The 15,435-nt window shown below is 40.2% G+C and overlaps 1 protein-coding gene across 1 annotated transcript in view; it reads right to left on the reverse strand.

The window, feature by feature from the left end:
- Window positions 1-5,737: 5,737 nt before the first annotated feature.
- Window positions 5,738-15,435, reverse strand: part of LOC119745394 (DNA mismatch repair protein Msh3-like) — a 34,120-nt gene continuing 24,422 nt past the window's right edge. The window contains exons 15-22 of the mRNA XM_038221716.1: window positions 14,327-14,443; window positions 13,714-13,821; window positions 12,155-12,269; window positions 11,888-12,045; window positions 10,546-10,732; window positions 9,974-10,091; window positions 8,697-8,865; window positions 5,738-7,808 (exon numbers count right to left, since the gene is read on the reverse strand). Coding sequence (XP_038077644.1) covers window positions 7,715-7,808; window positions 8,697-8,865; window positions 9,974-10,091; window positions 10,546-10,732; window positions 11,888-12,045; window positions 12,155-12,269; window positions 13,714-13,821; window positions 14,327-14,443 — 1,066 coding nt within the window. The 3' untranslated portion in view covers window positions 5,738-7,714. The remainder of the gene's footprint in view (window positions 7,809-8,696; window positions 8,866-9,973; window positions 10,092-10,545; window positions 10,733-11,887; window positions 12,046-12,154; window positions 12,270-13,713; window positions 13,822-14,326; window positions 14,444-15,435) is intronic.

Here is a 15,435-nt window from a genome sequence, read left to right on the forward strand (position 1 = left end):
AACCTATAAGCAAACACAAAGGTAACATATCTACAACATCATCACGTCATGTAGAGCAATGATAATTTTTTTAGAAACTCAAAATCTCAGTGGGGGCCTTACAGAAATGTCCCATGAGCATCCCATGGGATTCCCATGGGGTCCCATGAGCTATCCACGTTGACGTAAGGAACCTACACACAAAATGACTTGCTCCATTGTTGTACGGGTGTGGCGAACTGGCGATACACATGCTAAACACGCCACAATGCTTGGCGTATAAAGCTTTGAAAAACTCCCTTGTAAATTACCCTAATGCCACGTCTCACACGAGATATGCAAGTCGTTTAATGTCCTCTCACTGTGGACCGTTAAGGGCAATAGTTCTTTTTGACTCAATGGTTTAAGTCGAAGAATGCACCCGCAAAGGTGTGGATTCCAAATTTACTAATTACGAATCCACATTTTCTCGTGTAATCTCCTTAACTGAATCCACACTTTGTGACTAGTTTAACAGATTCGTAGTTCCGAATCCACACTTTTAACAATAGTGTGACGTCATATAGCAATGGTTTAAACACAGATAGTTGTTTTTATCTTGATATTTCCAACATATAGCCCTAAAGAGGTCAGAACTTGGTAGCCTAAATTACTAGCCTTAATCTACAGTGTGCACATGCTGTTCATGGTTGCACGGCTGCAGCATGATAACAGTTTGTTAATGCTTCCCTCTAATTCGAATTGTATGCTTACCTTTTCAGGCGAGTATTAAAGTGGGCCCTTAAACATGCGAGATGTTAGAATACACTGAATGAAGAGGTCAGTTTTTTCGAATAGTTGGACCATGGTTATACATGTACCAGTCTAGTTTTTACCCTCATTTTGAAATCACTTGACTTCCCTCTCATGTGCGAAATGTTGAAGAAAAGTCTCCTTTACAAATTGAATTGAGTCTGCAAACTTGGTTGGTGAAATACTGTGGACCTTTTCTTTGCCCAATAGAATTTTTGGAGAAATTTGCTGGCTATTAAATTGAGTACTGAAGTTGGCCTGATTTAGTTTTGAACTTCTCTATCAGAGCACTCCAGGTCCCAGTCTGCCGTTCCCTGTGATATAATCATGGAGAAATATAATACGCATGAGTAGACACTTATTTGAATAACAAAACCCGTCATCGTTGAGGTCGCCCTATGCCTAGCGGTTGTATTCTGAAACGTACCTGTCACTATGGGAGTCAAATAGATATTTCCAAGTGTATTTTGACGGAAAGTGTGTGAGCTTAGAGCCTTGACAGAGCGGCAACAGCGTCGCCATTCCCCGAAATTATAAGGGGCCGTATCATAAGTCCGACGCCTCATAGGTCCGACGCCTCATAAGTCCGGACGCCTCATAAGTCCGAAATTTCGGACTATGAGCTGAGGCGTCGGACCTATGAGGCGTCGGACTTATGAGTGGACCCCGAATTTAAAGCGCACGCGCCACGACCCAGATTCCAAAACTGGCACCTGACAGTAAACTTTATTTAGAAAGTAGAAACACGTCTGCCTTTTGTTCCAACCCTCTAGGCCATTGTTCCTCCCCCGCCTGCACATGTGGTTTGCATGCACTACCTATTTTCCCCCTCGAAAATACCTGCGGCACTTGACGAGCTCATTGTGTTCCCAGGTGCACCGGAATTTCAGTCCTATTGTCTACTTGGAATGCCGCAGTCGAGGCCGTCTGGACTACAACAATGAACCTGCTGATATTTGGCTTACAATATTCTTTTCAATCATAATCCGCTGGCCCTGTGCCCAGAACGTTCGGCCACCAATCAAAACCTAGGCAAAGCCCATACACCGATAAATGCTCGACATGTTTCGACTTTGGCGCTTGCGCTGTTGGATGATGTATGAAATCAATAAACACAAGAAAAAAACCAAAAAAAACAAGTCAACGTCTGCAGACATTTAATTTCTGTAGGATATTAATTACTCCCATTAAAATGGTTATACGCTTCTTAAGGCCAAAAGAAGTTTTTGAGTTACAAACGCAGAGTGGTCGGGCCAACAACTATTTTATTATACACCTCCCAGTTAAGTCATGAATAATTTAATGTCAGAACAAAGAATCACGAAAAGTTAACTTTTTCAGTACAACCTTTTCAGTACAAGCAAAAGAGTGCAAATTATTATTTTTTTTCTATCAAAAAGTTTTCTTCCAAGTTATATCTGCAGGGGGCATTACATCCGTCAGGCGTTTTACCATTCAACAGAATGAAAAAAAACATGTCGTTGATTTTACAAGAACTGTTTGTGGGATCCCTGAGTATTTACTTTTGGTCAAAAGTTCCACAGACGCTTTTCCTTTTCACAGACGTTGGCATTCTAGTTCGATGTAAACCCAGTAGCGGCTTTGCTGTACCGGTAACGACATGGTACACTGACTCAGATGGGGTACAAAGCAACCCGTGAGCTCTATTGACACAATCTCATTTCTAAAGTTTGTAAAGCACACGATTCGAGTGGAAATTCACAGCCGCAGACTGAGTTGGGGACCAGCCGTTTTAATAAAAAAAACTCTTTCAATTGAATACAGGGAGAATCAAAAAGAAAATCACTGAATTAGAACAAAAATATCTTTTAAAAATATGTGGCAGGCTCCATTTCATAAAAACACACAGCCAAATTAAAGAACATGTTTTATATTTACTAGTAGTTGTGAACATTTCACGGAATTTGTATAGATAACTTGTTTTTCACATTTAAAACACAAACTCTGAAATAAAGGAAATAATATTTCACTCTTGATTAAAATGATGAAAATATCATTCGTATTTGAATGCTTGCGTGTAAATCTGTAATTCTCACTCAGCTCAATAGTTCCAACAAACGAATTGACTAACGGAGAGATATGATGATTTGTGGAGCTGCTATACCGCAGCAAAAAAAGAAACATATTTTTTTTTACCCAAGGGGCTGCTGTTTCCAAAGGGTCTATTGGGTAAACTAGAAAGCACTCAGCGAGCGCAAACCTCCGCCAAGGATGAACAATTCCCCGCCAAAATCGTTAGTACACCGAAAAAAAAATACTCCCATATCCACTGGACTTTCATATTTTATTGCACATTTCAAATTTCAACAGGAATGCTCATATTCTGAAGTTGTCGAAACTAGCATTGTTGGCCGCTTTCTGCTAATCCGTCCTGGTATGTTGTTTAAGCCGTAATACGACGTGGAATGCGGTCTGTGGGCCGTGCAGCTGTTCCGCACAAAGGCCGCTGTGCAGTCATGCGTGTAAGCCCGTAAAGTGAGGCATGATAATCCCGGCGTCAAGGGGTTAATGTAGAGTTAAAAGTAAAGTTGTGGAATCAGGCCATATCTCCCAAACCCAGATCCGGATCACTTCCAAAATCTAATCAATTTGAACTTATACCAAGAACCACCCCTGCAAAAAATATTCATGAAAATCCGTCCATTACTTTTTGTGTTATCTTGTTAGCAGACAAACCAACCAACCATCCAAAAAACAAGCAAACAAACAAACAAACAAACAAATAAACAAACAGACCAACGCCGATGAAAACATAACCTCCTTGGCGGACTTCTTCGTGCTATGTGGTTGCGTTTTTCAAAGGTGTTCAACACCATTTGCTGTGAATAAGCTTAATTCAGTGTAGTTCGAATCAGAATAGGAGGCGACTTACCATATTTCCTACTGGGTTCTGTTATTTAGATTGCGGATACAATAACCCTTTGAACGAGTTTTATGATTAAATGTGATGCTGTCAGTAGTAAAAACTATTTTATTTTGTTTAATGTAATTAACAGCGCTAAATTACTAAAACGGCACAGTTCGGCTTGCATTTGAAATAAATCTCATCAATTTCATCAATCTCATCACTTTAAGACCTGCACAATTCCGAGTACAATCTTGGAGTTTATCATTGACATCAGCCTAAGCTTAAGTATCTCTAATTACCACAGTGACTGATTTTTAGCCGAGTTCTGTTTTGTAAGTACTGAGGTTTGGTTTAAATCTTCCTAACATTGGTCTTACCACATCAACACCATGAAGAACACTCGGTACCAAATTTTAACATGATAACCAAAGGGGAAAATCCCGTTCAAAAATTGATGACTAATACAATTTGATGGCATCTCTTAATTAATTGCCTAAAACCGACCAAAACATTCCCTCACAGCACTGCGGCTATCAATATTTTAGGGAAATTTGTGGCAGCATGATGACGCGTATTTTGATGAAGTTAGAACAGATCACGTATCCGAAATTGATAAATGACTGATGCATTCGACTATTATAAAAAGCTGTACAGGTTGTTTGAATCATTGTACAAGTAAAATATTCAATATTCATTCAACACCAAACTACTACGTGTCAAACCATGTCCTACTTTTGATCCTAAATAACCAAATTTCAGATCATGTAAACAAGGCATGACAAAGTTTAGGAGCGAGTTTCATCAGCTTTGTGCAAGAGGGTGAGATTTAAACGCCATACGAAAAAACAAACGGTGAGACGGTGACGGAAGGCCCGTTCTGCGGCCGAAAGCTTCTGAAGTTTTGTTGCGCCAAACGAATCGAAGAGGTGTGCAATCACATCAGGGGTGATCCTGCGCCTTCAGAAGCTTTCGGCCGCAGCACCCGCCTTCTGCCACCTTCTCCAGCGCTGTATCGACATTGGAGGGTGCCAAGTCGAAAGCAGTAGATTCTGAAAGTATTTTTCGTACGGCGTTTAATTGCCACCCCTTGCGCAAAGCTGATGAAACTGCATACAATTTGTCATGTCCTGTTTATTTAGGATCAAACTAGAGTAAGACAATACATGTATTTATTTTTGGAAACGTATAGTAGCAGAACTGAACAAGTTCAAAGTTACAGTTCAACCGTACGATTACCAGAGCTAAAGGCATTTTAGGGTCGCTTGCGTTTTGATATCCCAAAAGTAACCTACCGAATTACCTCAAAAATCTGATTTGGATTAAAGATCGTAATGGTACAAAACCCCGTGAAACACCACCGTCCAGTTTTAATTGCTGTCATTTGGAAGAAATCGAGAAATGTATAATTTCCCAAGACTAATCAGACTTAGCGTTGGAAAAGGCGAAATCGTGTTTCGTGTTCATGGTTCCGCATTTAGACACCGTTTTTATCAAAATGTCACTGAGCTGAAATTTCAACAAGTTGCGCCATGAATATTCTTCTTTAGATTTTGAGTGGTGTTATTATTGTAAACGAATAAAAGGTACGAAAGGCACTTGATCACAGATACATTTGTACCTTTATTATGAACATGACTTACCCGGTAAGGGTGGCCATATCTATTATTGAAGTCACTCATCTCCATGTTGTATCACAAACCGAAATCGTTAAATCCTTTTTTTGTTCGTCAAAGTATCAGGTTGTACTATGAACCCTTATGTGAAAGAACCCTTTATGAACATGTTCTATTTGTATAGCAATGGCGTCGTGAGCTGTGAAATTCTGTTGAAAGAAAAACTAGTCCATTGAGTTCTCCCGTTTACAGAAGCACCCAACTGTGACATCGTGCCTTTTCGTCACTTACATAGGCTACATTCTACATTGATGTGAAATACACATACTGGTCACATGTCCAACTATACCACGCTGGGATTCCAATATTGCCGCCTCTGGCGCAAGAAAACACTATATTTTCCCTTTTTTGGAGACAATTTTCTTTGTTTGAAGTTGGGTAAGGCCAACGTTTAGACAAGTCCTGCATGAATAAAATGGAAATATTTTTTTTGAAATGTTTTTGCCATTAAGAAAAAACCCCCACAAAAGTTAGACAAAATCACGTCAGTTAAGGAGTTGGTATAGAGTGGGCCCTCTTGTGGTGACCTTGGATGCCAAAGGTCGTTTGATTTGATGACATTAAAGTATGAACCCAAAGCATACATTGCAGTAAGTAATGTGACAACTTAATTCGCGCGTGAACTTTTCGTAGCAGACCATGCCTAAGACGGCAATGTAAAAACGCAAACCGAAAGCACAAACAAGCCTATTTTCTATAATACACAATTTTTTAATTACATCTTATGAAGTAGCTGTAGTTACGAAAGCTAATGCCATGTTCATTTTAAGTTTGATTAGTCTTTAAAGTGTTACTTTCTCTATATAATTGTATTGTTTTTTAATGCCAATGTTGTTTTCAATTCATCACAAGTACAAAACAAAAGTCATCTGGCCTTTAAAAAGTTTACCCAACTTCATCTATTCCATGTTTACAAAAAGTGAACAAAAGCACCAGCATTTCGTCAATCCTTTGCTCGTACGACTCTCGCCCAAAATACAGTCAACTTGAAAAATGAGGGCCCCAAGTTGTGGAATTCCCTAGATGTTTCTATAAAAAAAAAAATTGACTCTTCCATTATTTAAACAAAAAAATAAGGCCAAACTACTTACTGATGAGTATATACTAAAAAATTAGTCTACTTGTTTACATGTCTCATGGGCCTTATTCACGAGTCGGCCATATGGAATTGAAAGTAATTTTTGGAACTTGCGAAGAGAAATGAAAGCAACTTAATGTTTAATAAATTCCAGTCGGCTTCAATGAATTATTTAACAGTGTAAGTAAACATTCTCTTATGTTTAAAGCCATATTTAAAAAAAAAAATGGCACTAAAATAAGGCTGCATTGTGCCTGCATAAAAAAGTCTGGCACCATCCCACTAACAGTTAACAATTAATGAAATACATTCAGGGAACTTGACAAAAATGGCCAACTCGGAATAAGGCCCATAGGGTTACAAGACTTATTGTCCTTTTTGTTGTATATGTGTTTTTTTGTGTCAATACAATATGTACATGTAATTGTCAATTAATATTAATGGGGGTACCTACTCGACAAGCATTTGCTTCTTGGAGACCCCCATCCACGTTTATTTTTTATTTTCGTATATATTGTGTAAACACCAATTATATGTAAAATAAAAGAATGAATGAATAAAAAAATATGAAACAGTGGCACGCGGTTCGAATGACCTGTGAAAAATTCAGGCATTCGTTTGTCATTCATCTATATAGTACTGTTATTTGCGACCTGTCTTGTGATCCGACGTAAACTTGACTCAAAAGTGATTTGAGATCTAATCGATCACATTTCAATTTTATTCACATTCAAAAGATGAATATTTGCTTTCTGGTCAATATAACTGTTTCAGAATCAGTTCGATGAAAAGACAACCTTTTCCCAACGAGTCTTTACTGAAAAATCAAAACGATAAACGGAGATTATGAATGAATTTACAAGTGTATCCCAAAAATATCAAAGAAGTTAAGAACATGCTCTATTAACAGATGTGGTCTTAAAAGTTCTTGATTATGTTTTATAAAACCGTAATGCACCATAAAAGGTCAGATTATGCCGATATCCGCTCCGTTCATGAGTACCCCCTCACCGGCAAAGAAAGTACAGTTAGGGGTGACCGACCGACGCCATCTTGCCTGACTGCAAGTTTGCCTCGACGCGCGGCGGTACCACTGCGTGTACATAGTACAAATCCCCTGGTGTACATACATCACACACAAGGAACGGTGCGCGTCAACCAACTAAATGTCCAGCCCATAGGACGTCGTTGCTAGGTAAAAGGGCGCCCTCTTCATTGGCGCACGGAGCCCATAGAGCCTGGAATAATATGCGCAACTAATAATGCTTAAAAAATGAAGCGACTTTAAAAAAACGTGTCGGTATAACACCATAACATGCTCAATTATGCTTGTTTTGATGTACAAAAATTGGTTATGGTGTTCTTGGTGTTTTCTGACGAGCATCCCCACAATTGGACAAAAGATGATCTTTTTGCTCTGCAAAGAAAAGAACAAAAACCACAAGAGGAATTTAGCTTATTAAGTAATAGAAAGTGCAAACTTTGAACAACTGAAAGTTACTATTGGCATCTGATCCTTGCCAAACTGTATTACAGAGTGAGTAAAAACAAAAGCAGAACCCAAATCCCAAAAATTATATTTCATATTTTAAAAAATATGTATCACCAAACATAATAAAGACTGGAAAGCAAATTTCATTAGCTACTTTTAGATGAAAAAAATTACTGAAATTGCTCAATCCGTTTGAAGAATGAATATCACCATTTAAATGCAATTACCCTAAAACTTCTTTCCCCCAAAAATGCGATTTCAAGAATCGTCGTCACAATTGCCTTCAAATATCACCAGCGATAAAGCCTCAGTTTAAAAGTGAAAAATATTCAACAATGTCCTTTTGAAGGCCCGTCTTTAAAAAAAAAGTGGATTTTATAAATCACATTGTTTGCCTTACCAAGTTTGTTAATAAAGATATTGTGTACTGTAGTTCTTGAAACAAGCATTCTGTGTCATTCCTTTGTTGTTCCTCATTGCGTTTAAAGGTGAACAGACTGAGCAATTTCATTAATTTTTCCATCTAATAGGAAGGTATGAAATTGGCTTTCAAGACATTATTATATTTGGGGCTTAATTTTTTTTAAAATATGAAAAATATTTTTTTTGGATTTGGGCTCCACTTTTTTGAATTAGCCTGTACAATTCTATCTTTAAGTTAAAAAAAAACACTTATGTAGTTATTTGCATTTCCAATTTTTGTACAGAATTTTAGGTAATAAGGTGACTTGACTTTTAGGAATAAAGATATATACTTTTTTTTGGGGGGGGGGGGGGTAGGGGGTTGGAAGATGGCGCATCATTTTCAAGTACCTGGTTGCCAAGACAACCTCCTCCAGATCATGTGACTTCACGGCGGCCATCTTGATGACCTCTGCGGGGATCTCCGCAAGTCTGGCGACGTTTAGACCGTAACTTCTAGCCGCCATGCCGGGTACCAGTTGGTACAAGAAAGTAATGATGTCCACTGTGTCATCTTTTTCTATCAGCAAAATAAAAGTAGAAAACATCTAATTCAAACTTTAAAGGGAATATACAATATTTCCTTCATTTTCAGAAGTGGATGGATTTGGGGGTTAGTATTTTACAGTAAATAATGTTACACTGACTGGTTTGACCTTTTGTGTTTGCAGGTGCTGGAAAAACCAAGAAAAATATTGTTCGTGTAGTCTGGTTCCCTGATCCTACTTCAGACGAAACAGAGCAATGTATAGACATTGGGGAAATGTAAGCTCAGGAAACCAGTCTAGCTGTCTTGTACCCGTTCACAGATGTGTAACTGATTGCAAAAAAAGTGAACTTAATTTGGACAGCATTTAAACAAAGGCCAGTTTTTTCCAACAATCAGCTGACCATCGTTGAAATTTGATACACAAATTCCACCATTCTTGAAAATGTCAGTACACCAGGTGCCATGATTTTACAGGATGCTTTAGATTGTCATTCACTAAGAGTCCAGTAAGGTATTTCATAATAATTTGGTAGTTTTGTTGTTTGATGTTTGCAAATGTTGGATATTGCCTTTAAAACCATGAAAAAAGAGCTAGAAATTACATACAAAATTTTACTTTTTGAAGTTTTGATACAAAAATGGCAGGTAGCGATGCAAGCCTATGGGCTCCGTGCGCCGAAAAAAGAGGGCGCCCTTTTACCTAGCAACGACGTCCCATGAGCGGGACATTTCGCTGGTTGACGCGCACCGTTCCTTGTGTGTGAAGCACGTCACCAGGAGATTTGTACTATGTACACGCAGTGGCCGCGCTTCGCGGCAAATGAATTGCAGTCAGGCAAGATGGCGTTGGTCGGTCACCCCCAACTGTACTCTCTTTGCCGGTGAGGGGGTACTTGTGAATGGAGCGGATACCCAGCAAAGCACACAAACTATTCTGCTTTTGTTAATAGCTCATGTGGTATCATCACTGTGCAAGCTAATTCTAAAACCCAATCTTCATAAACCCACTCAAAAGACGGTTACAAATACATGAAGTCAACAAGTTTCAACACTTGTTGCGACAACTGGGGCATCGGAGGGGAGATAACCTCTTAGGGGGTGGGGTTTAAATTGGTAAAGATGGGAGGGATGGCTCTACCTTTTTCATCTTCATGTAGCAGGAATGACATGTGATAGTTGGTCACGTGGTCTGGGAACTGCCTCTCCAGCTCCGCTAATGGTGGGTAGTGGGTTACAAACAGTAACAGACATTGCACCTTATGAGGAAAACAAAAATGTGAAAACAATAATTAATGGGAGTCAGGTTGGTGTAGCGGTACTTTTGCCTTCCACCGCTGTGACCCGAATTCGAATCCCACCTGGGCCAATATTCGGATTGGGTTTTCAGTCCCTACCTGATTCCATGGGTTATCTCCAGAATATTCTTTTGGACATTTCCTCCCACCCCTAACATTGTAACTTCTTCTCATTGTCTTCTCTCCACAGGCTTCTTCAGGCTTGCGAGCTACAGTGCCTAGGGCGCTTTTGAGGAGTCCTTGGTTTCATTACCAGAAATGATTAATAATATTAATAATAATAATAATGTCACTGTCAGATATTCCGAGAATGCACTTCAGCATAATCATAATTTTTGTATAAGATTTTTTTCTGCACCCCGGGATAGTGTGCATCCCCCACTCTCTTTCAATCAGTCGAACCCTGCTAACGCACCTCTTGAATGAAATGTCTCGCTGTGGCCAGCGCGATGGCCACACCGTCGTGGGTGCTGGTCCCCCGGCCCAGCTCGTCCAGAATGACCAGGCTCCGTGGAGTGGCTCGGCTCAGAATGTCCGAGGCTTCTTGTAGCTCGACCATGAAAGTGCTGCGATGCTGCGCCAGGTTGTCAGAGGCGCCCATTCTATGAACAGAATCCGTGTGTTTGATGTTTAAACTATAATCAAAATAACTTGCGGCAACGGCCAAAAAATTCAACGATGGCTGGCACTAAATTTTGCCCAGTGTCGCATTCATGACTTCAGATATGACAGGCATAATAGGTCTTACTTGCTCTTCATGCAATATATGTTCGTTTCCATTAATAACACCACTGAAAATCAAAACAAGAATCTTAAAAACTTCACATGTTGAAGTTTCAGCTCAGTGGATAATACACTTTCGAGAAAACGCTGCACATCCATTCACAACATTTTTGAGCATTTAGTTAATATTATTCTTTGTTTCCAAAAATCGGTAAATTGACTGATTGTTGGAAATCGCCAGTGTATTTCTTGATTTCTTCTAAATGACAGCAAGCCAGACGGAATAATTTCACAGAGTGTTTGGTACCAGTAGGATCTTTAATAATCCAAGTTAGCTTTTTGGTAATAATTTGCTAGGTTACTTTTGGGATAAATACAAATGATCCTTTATGCCTTTAAAGGGAAAATACAACAAAAAACATCAAAAAATAAAACTACCAAATCATTCTGAAATACCTTGCTGGACTGTTAGTGAATGACAGTGTAAAGCATCCTGTAAAATCATGGCACCTGGTATACTGTCATTTTCAAGAAAAGTGGTATTTTTGTATCAATTTCCAACGCTGGTCGGCCGACCAGCGTTGGAAAAAACTGGCTTTTTTTCAAATACTGGTCCCAATTGACCATCGCACTTGTTTTCAATCGATTACACACATATGAACGGGTACAAGCCAGCTAGATTGGTTCCCTGACCTTACAATTCCCCAACGTATGTAAACTGCTCTGTTTCTTCTTATATGGAGTCAGGGAACCAGACTACAGGAAAATGATTGTTTTTCTTGGTTTTTATAGCATTTTCGAACCCAAAACCTCAAAAAACTCAGTGTAACTATATTTGCTATATATTTCCAACCCCCCAATTCCATCCATTTCTGAAAATTACAGCAAAAGCAAATGATGTATATTCCCTTTAAGGGGGAAGTATAATTGTTGGTGGTATGTTGGTGTGTTGGTTACTCATTTTAAGCAATTGGCCCCACTTCCACCAGCACAAATTCTAGTACATCCCGTCCCACCATCTCCTGATGACGAACCTTGTATAGATAGCATCCACCACGCCTAGGCTGACCGACTCCGCCGGTACCCAGCAGCCAATCTGAGCCATGATAGTAATCAACGCTACCTGCCGGATGTAGCTGCTCTTACCGCCCATGTTGGGACCGGTGATGATCATACAACGCTGACCTGACCCCTGAAGCATCGTAGTATGGAGAAAAAAGAAGAAAAAAGATTGGGACAAACTTTACGTTTTAATACACAGTTTACATGAGTGTCCAACATGAAAAGTTTCAAATCCTAACCTGCAGGGCGGTGCTGTTTGGCACGTACTGCTCTTGTTCACCCAACAGTGTATCAACGACAGGATGTCGACCATTCTCAATATGAATAGAGGGACCATCTTCATTGAATACTGGCCTGCAGGAAATGAAAAAAAAACAAAAAAAAACATACAAGTATGTGACCTGTCATCACAAACTTGGTCATCACATTTTTTTTTGGGGGGGGGGAATTGAGCTATTGATATTTCTGGATTCTGCAATATAAGAGCTTTCCAAGGGGTAGCCTCACTGCCTCTGACTGCATGACGTTGTGTTGTTGGGCGCGCGCGGCGCCCACGGCCGGCCATATAAACACGAGGTCATGAACTGTACAATGCATATTCATAGTCTTGCCCAAGTGCGCCCGCATAATGCATACATTACAACGCGTCCGCCATTTTGAAAACTTTTTTAGACGATATTTGTGGGAGCTGATGACTGCTCATTGTTTTTTGGCCAGATGGATGAAGGTTTCTAGATAAAGGGACGTGTTTTCGAACAGGTTAGGGTTTATGACTCATCATTTTTTAGCGTTTAGGGGAGCACCGCCTGTATGGCCGTTATACAGAACTTGTGATAGTATATACGGCTAGAGGCAGTCGGGCTATCCAATGGGATATGTGACCTACTGAGGCTAAATGAGGAATGTCTCCCAAAACCTTGTTTTGAGTAATCAGCGCCATACATTTGGTATCATTAGAAAGCTAAAGAGATGCTCTTTCACATGGTAAATTAAACTCAAAAAGTCAACGGTGGGAGTTATTCCTTACTATGCTACACGGCAGGTCACCTATAACATGTGGGGTCACTGAGTTCAGTATGGAAACACAGAGTGTAAACTTCACTTAAGTTGTTAAACTAGTTATTTGTTGTTTTTCAAAAAGTTTGAAATCTTGGTGTCTAAGTCCCCCCTTAGTCCTTAACGAAGGGAGAGTTTGGTGGGACTCAAATACAATGCCGTCGTAGCCCTGGTGCTCTTCAAGCCAAGATGACAAGGGCTTGTGCGCATTCAGGAATAACATTAATTGTGCATGCGTTGCACAATATACATGTATGTGCAAACCCAAGGGGGCATGAACGTATTCCTTCCATTGTAACTCTCATAAGTGCTCGCACAACATGTTGAAGCAAGATTATGCATATTTTCCAGACTGCCACTTAGTAATAATGTTGTGCTTATGGCGTTTTACACCAAAGGTCTCAAAGTGCTTCACAACTATTACCCCTTTTCATCAGGCCATGAGACCAGTTATTCTGCAGCAGCTCCAGATCAGCGCATTCTGGTCTCTACCTTCACAGGTACCCATTGATACTCCTGGGTGGAGAGGGCAATTGTGGTAAAGTGTCTTGCCTAAGAACACTATCACCATGTACTTCATCAGGTTTGAACATGGCACATGATTCGAAGGCCGTAACCACTGGACCATGGCGCTTCACAATCTTCCGTCTATGTCCCCTTTAACCAATGGTTATGCTCCCCAGTGATTTTTTAACAGCGTGCAGAAAGAAGCGCCAGCTAAGCGACAAAGTTGGTTGCTTACCTGCAATATCCTTCCTGCTGAGCTAACTCGGCCATTGAGAATAGACAGTCTAAAGCTGCAAGATGCTGGATGGCTTTCCGATAGGCAAAATAATGGTCACCGAATAAACTAAACAAAAATATATATCAACATGTAAGAATGGAATTTTTTTTATCAGTCAGAGAAAAATCAGTAAGATTTGTTTGCGATTTGAGGCCAATATAACATTACATGTAGTAATCCCACATGCGCGAGTGGAGCATGAAATAAAGAAGTGCGTTTGTCTCCCACATGCCACGAGGCAGAAGGCCAAGTGGTATGTGGAACGCACTACATTTTCCGTGTGCCACGAGCACGAGTGGGATAACAAATTTATCTTCAAACAAACTTCACGCACAGTAAAGACGGCACATGCATGCGGTACACTAACTTGTCAGCAGTTATCGCATCACACTTGTGTGCAGAAGGAACGGCCCACGCATCTTGGGATGGCGTGATACACAAAGTGCGATATCGACCAAGCTATTACGTATAATATCACACTGCTGTTGCCATGGATCAACCAATCAGGATCGGGGATTCAAGTTTGTTTGCAGACAATTATACAAATTTTGGGCGGAGATTTTTAACTTACTCCAGGAACTGGAGCCAAGCTCTTTGGCACTCAACAGCAAGCTGCTCCCGTAACTGAGACAATGTCTTGTAGGCTTGCACCAGAAATGGACTGTGGAATCGCGTCACCTGCTTCGTCCTGGAACAAAAACAAAGAAGACCCATTATATCCGAGTCCTTCAGAGTTGAAGTGAAATAGTCTGGGTCGCAGACTGGATTAAGATCAAGCTCTCTATTTAACAACACCACAGATGGCAATGCGCTCGCATCAGGTATGCTTGGTATACCTCAGGACTCTTGCTAACAGCTATTGGGAGACCTTTGAAATGCCCAGTTGCAGCAAACATACCTGCCCTTTTCTACTGCTCACATCATGCGTGCCCAGCTGCCCGGGGAGAGTGACGGGTCCGGAACCAGACAGTCATCTGGTCCAGAAACTTTGATTTGTGTGGTGCACACGAGAGACGTTGCTTGACGTAAGCAAACAGGCTGTTTCTGTTTGCTGCCCTCATTGAAGCAAGTTTCCATTCTGAGCATTCTCATGCTAGACTTACTTCAGGAAACACCTTTTTTTTTCAATGTGGGGGAAAGATGCCTTTTTTTTCGTAATGAATGTAATGGTCAATTCCCTAATGAACAACCGCTTTTGATAGTAAGGCAATGTGACTGATCTTTAAGTTAATGTGTGCATGCTCAAAATGACGCACACAACAGAAAAGGACCGGAGTGTCTGCTGCCACCTGACGTCTGAAGCCTCGCATTGCCACAGTACAGTGTTTTAGCTGTTCTCGCCAGATCTTTTTTGGGGAACATAATCCAAAATTCAATTGTGGACCAAAACTACTTTTGAGAACAACATTTTGTGGCTGGGAGGGTCTTGAAACTGTCGAGCCTTTTGGTTGGTTCACTTTGAGAAAAATGAGCATGTCACTGCCCAACCTGAATAAAAAAGACATTTTTCCAAAAAGACAATCTCCTTTTCCCTCCCCTCATTTTTTTTTTTTTTTGAAATGGCAAATGAAATAAGAGTTGAATTGACCTATTATCTTAACTGTTGTCAGCTTTGTTCTTGTCCCTCCTTACAATTTTCTGGCACAGAACCATCGCTTGTGAAACCTAGACAAAAAGACT

This window comes from Patiria miniata, unplaced genomic scaffold, assembly GCF_015706575.1.
Source record: "Patiria miniata isolate m_02_andy unplaced genomic scaffold, ASM1570657v1 HiC_scaffold_7, whole genome shotgun sequence".
In the NCBI taxonomy this organism is placed as follows: Eukaryota; Metazoa; Echinodermata; class Asteroidea; order Valvatida; family Asterinidae; genus Patiria; species Patiria miniata.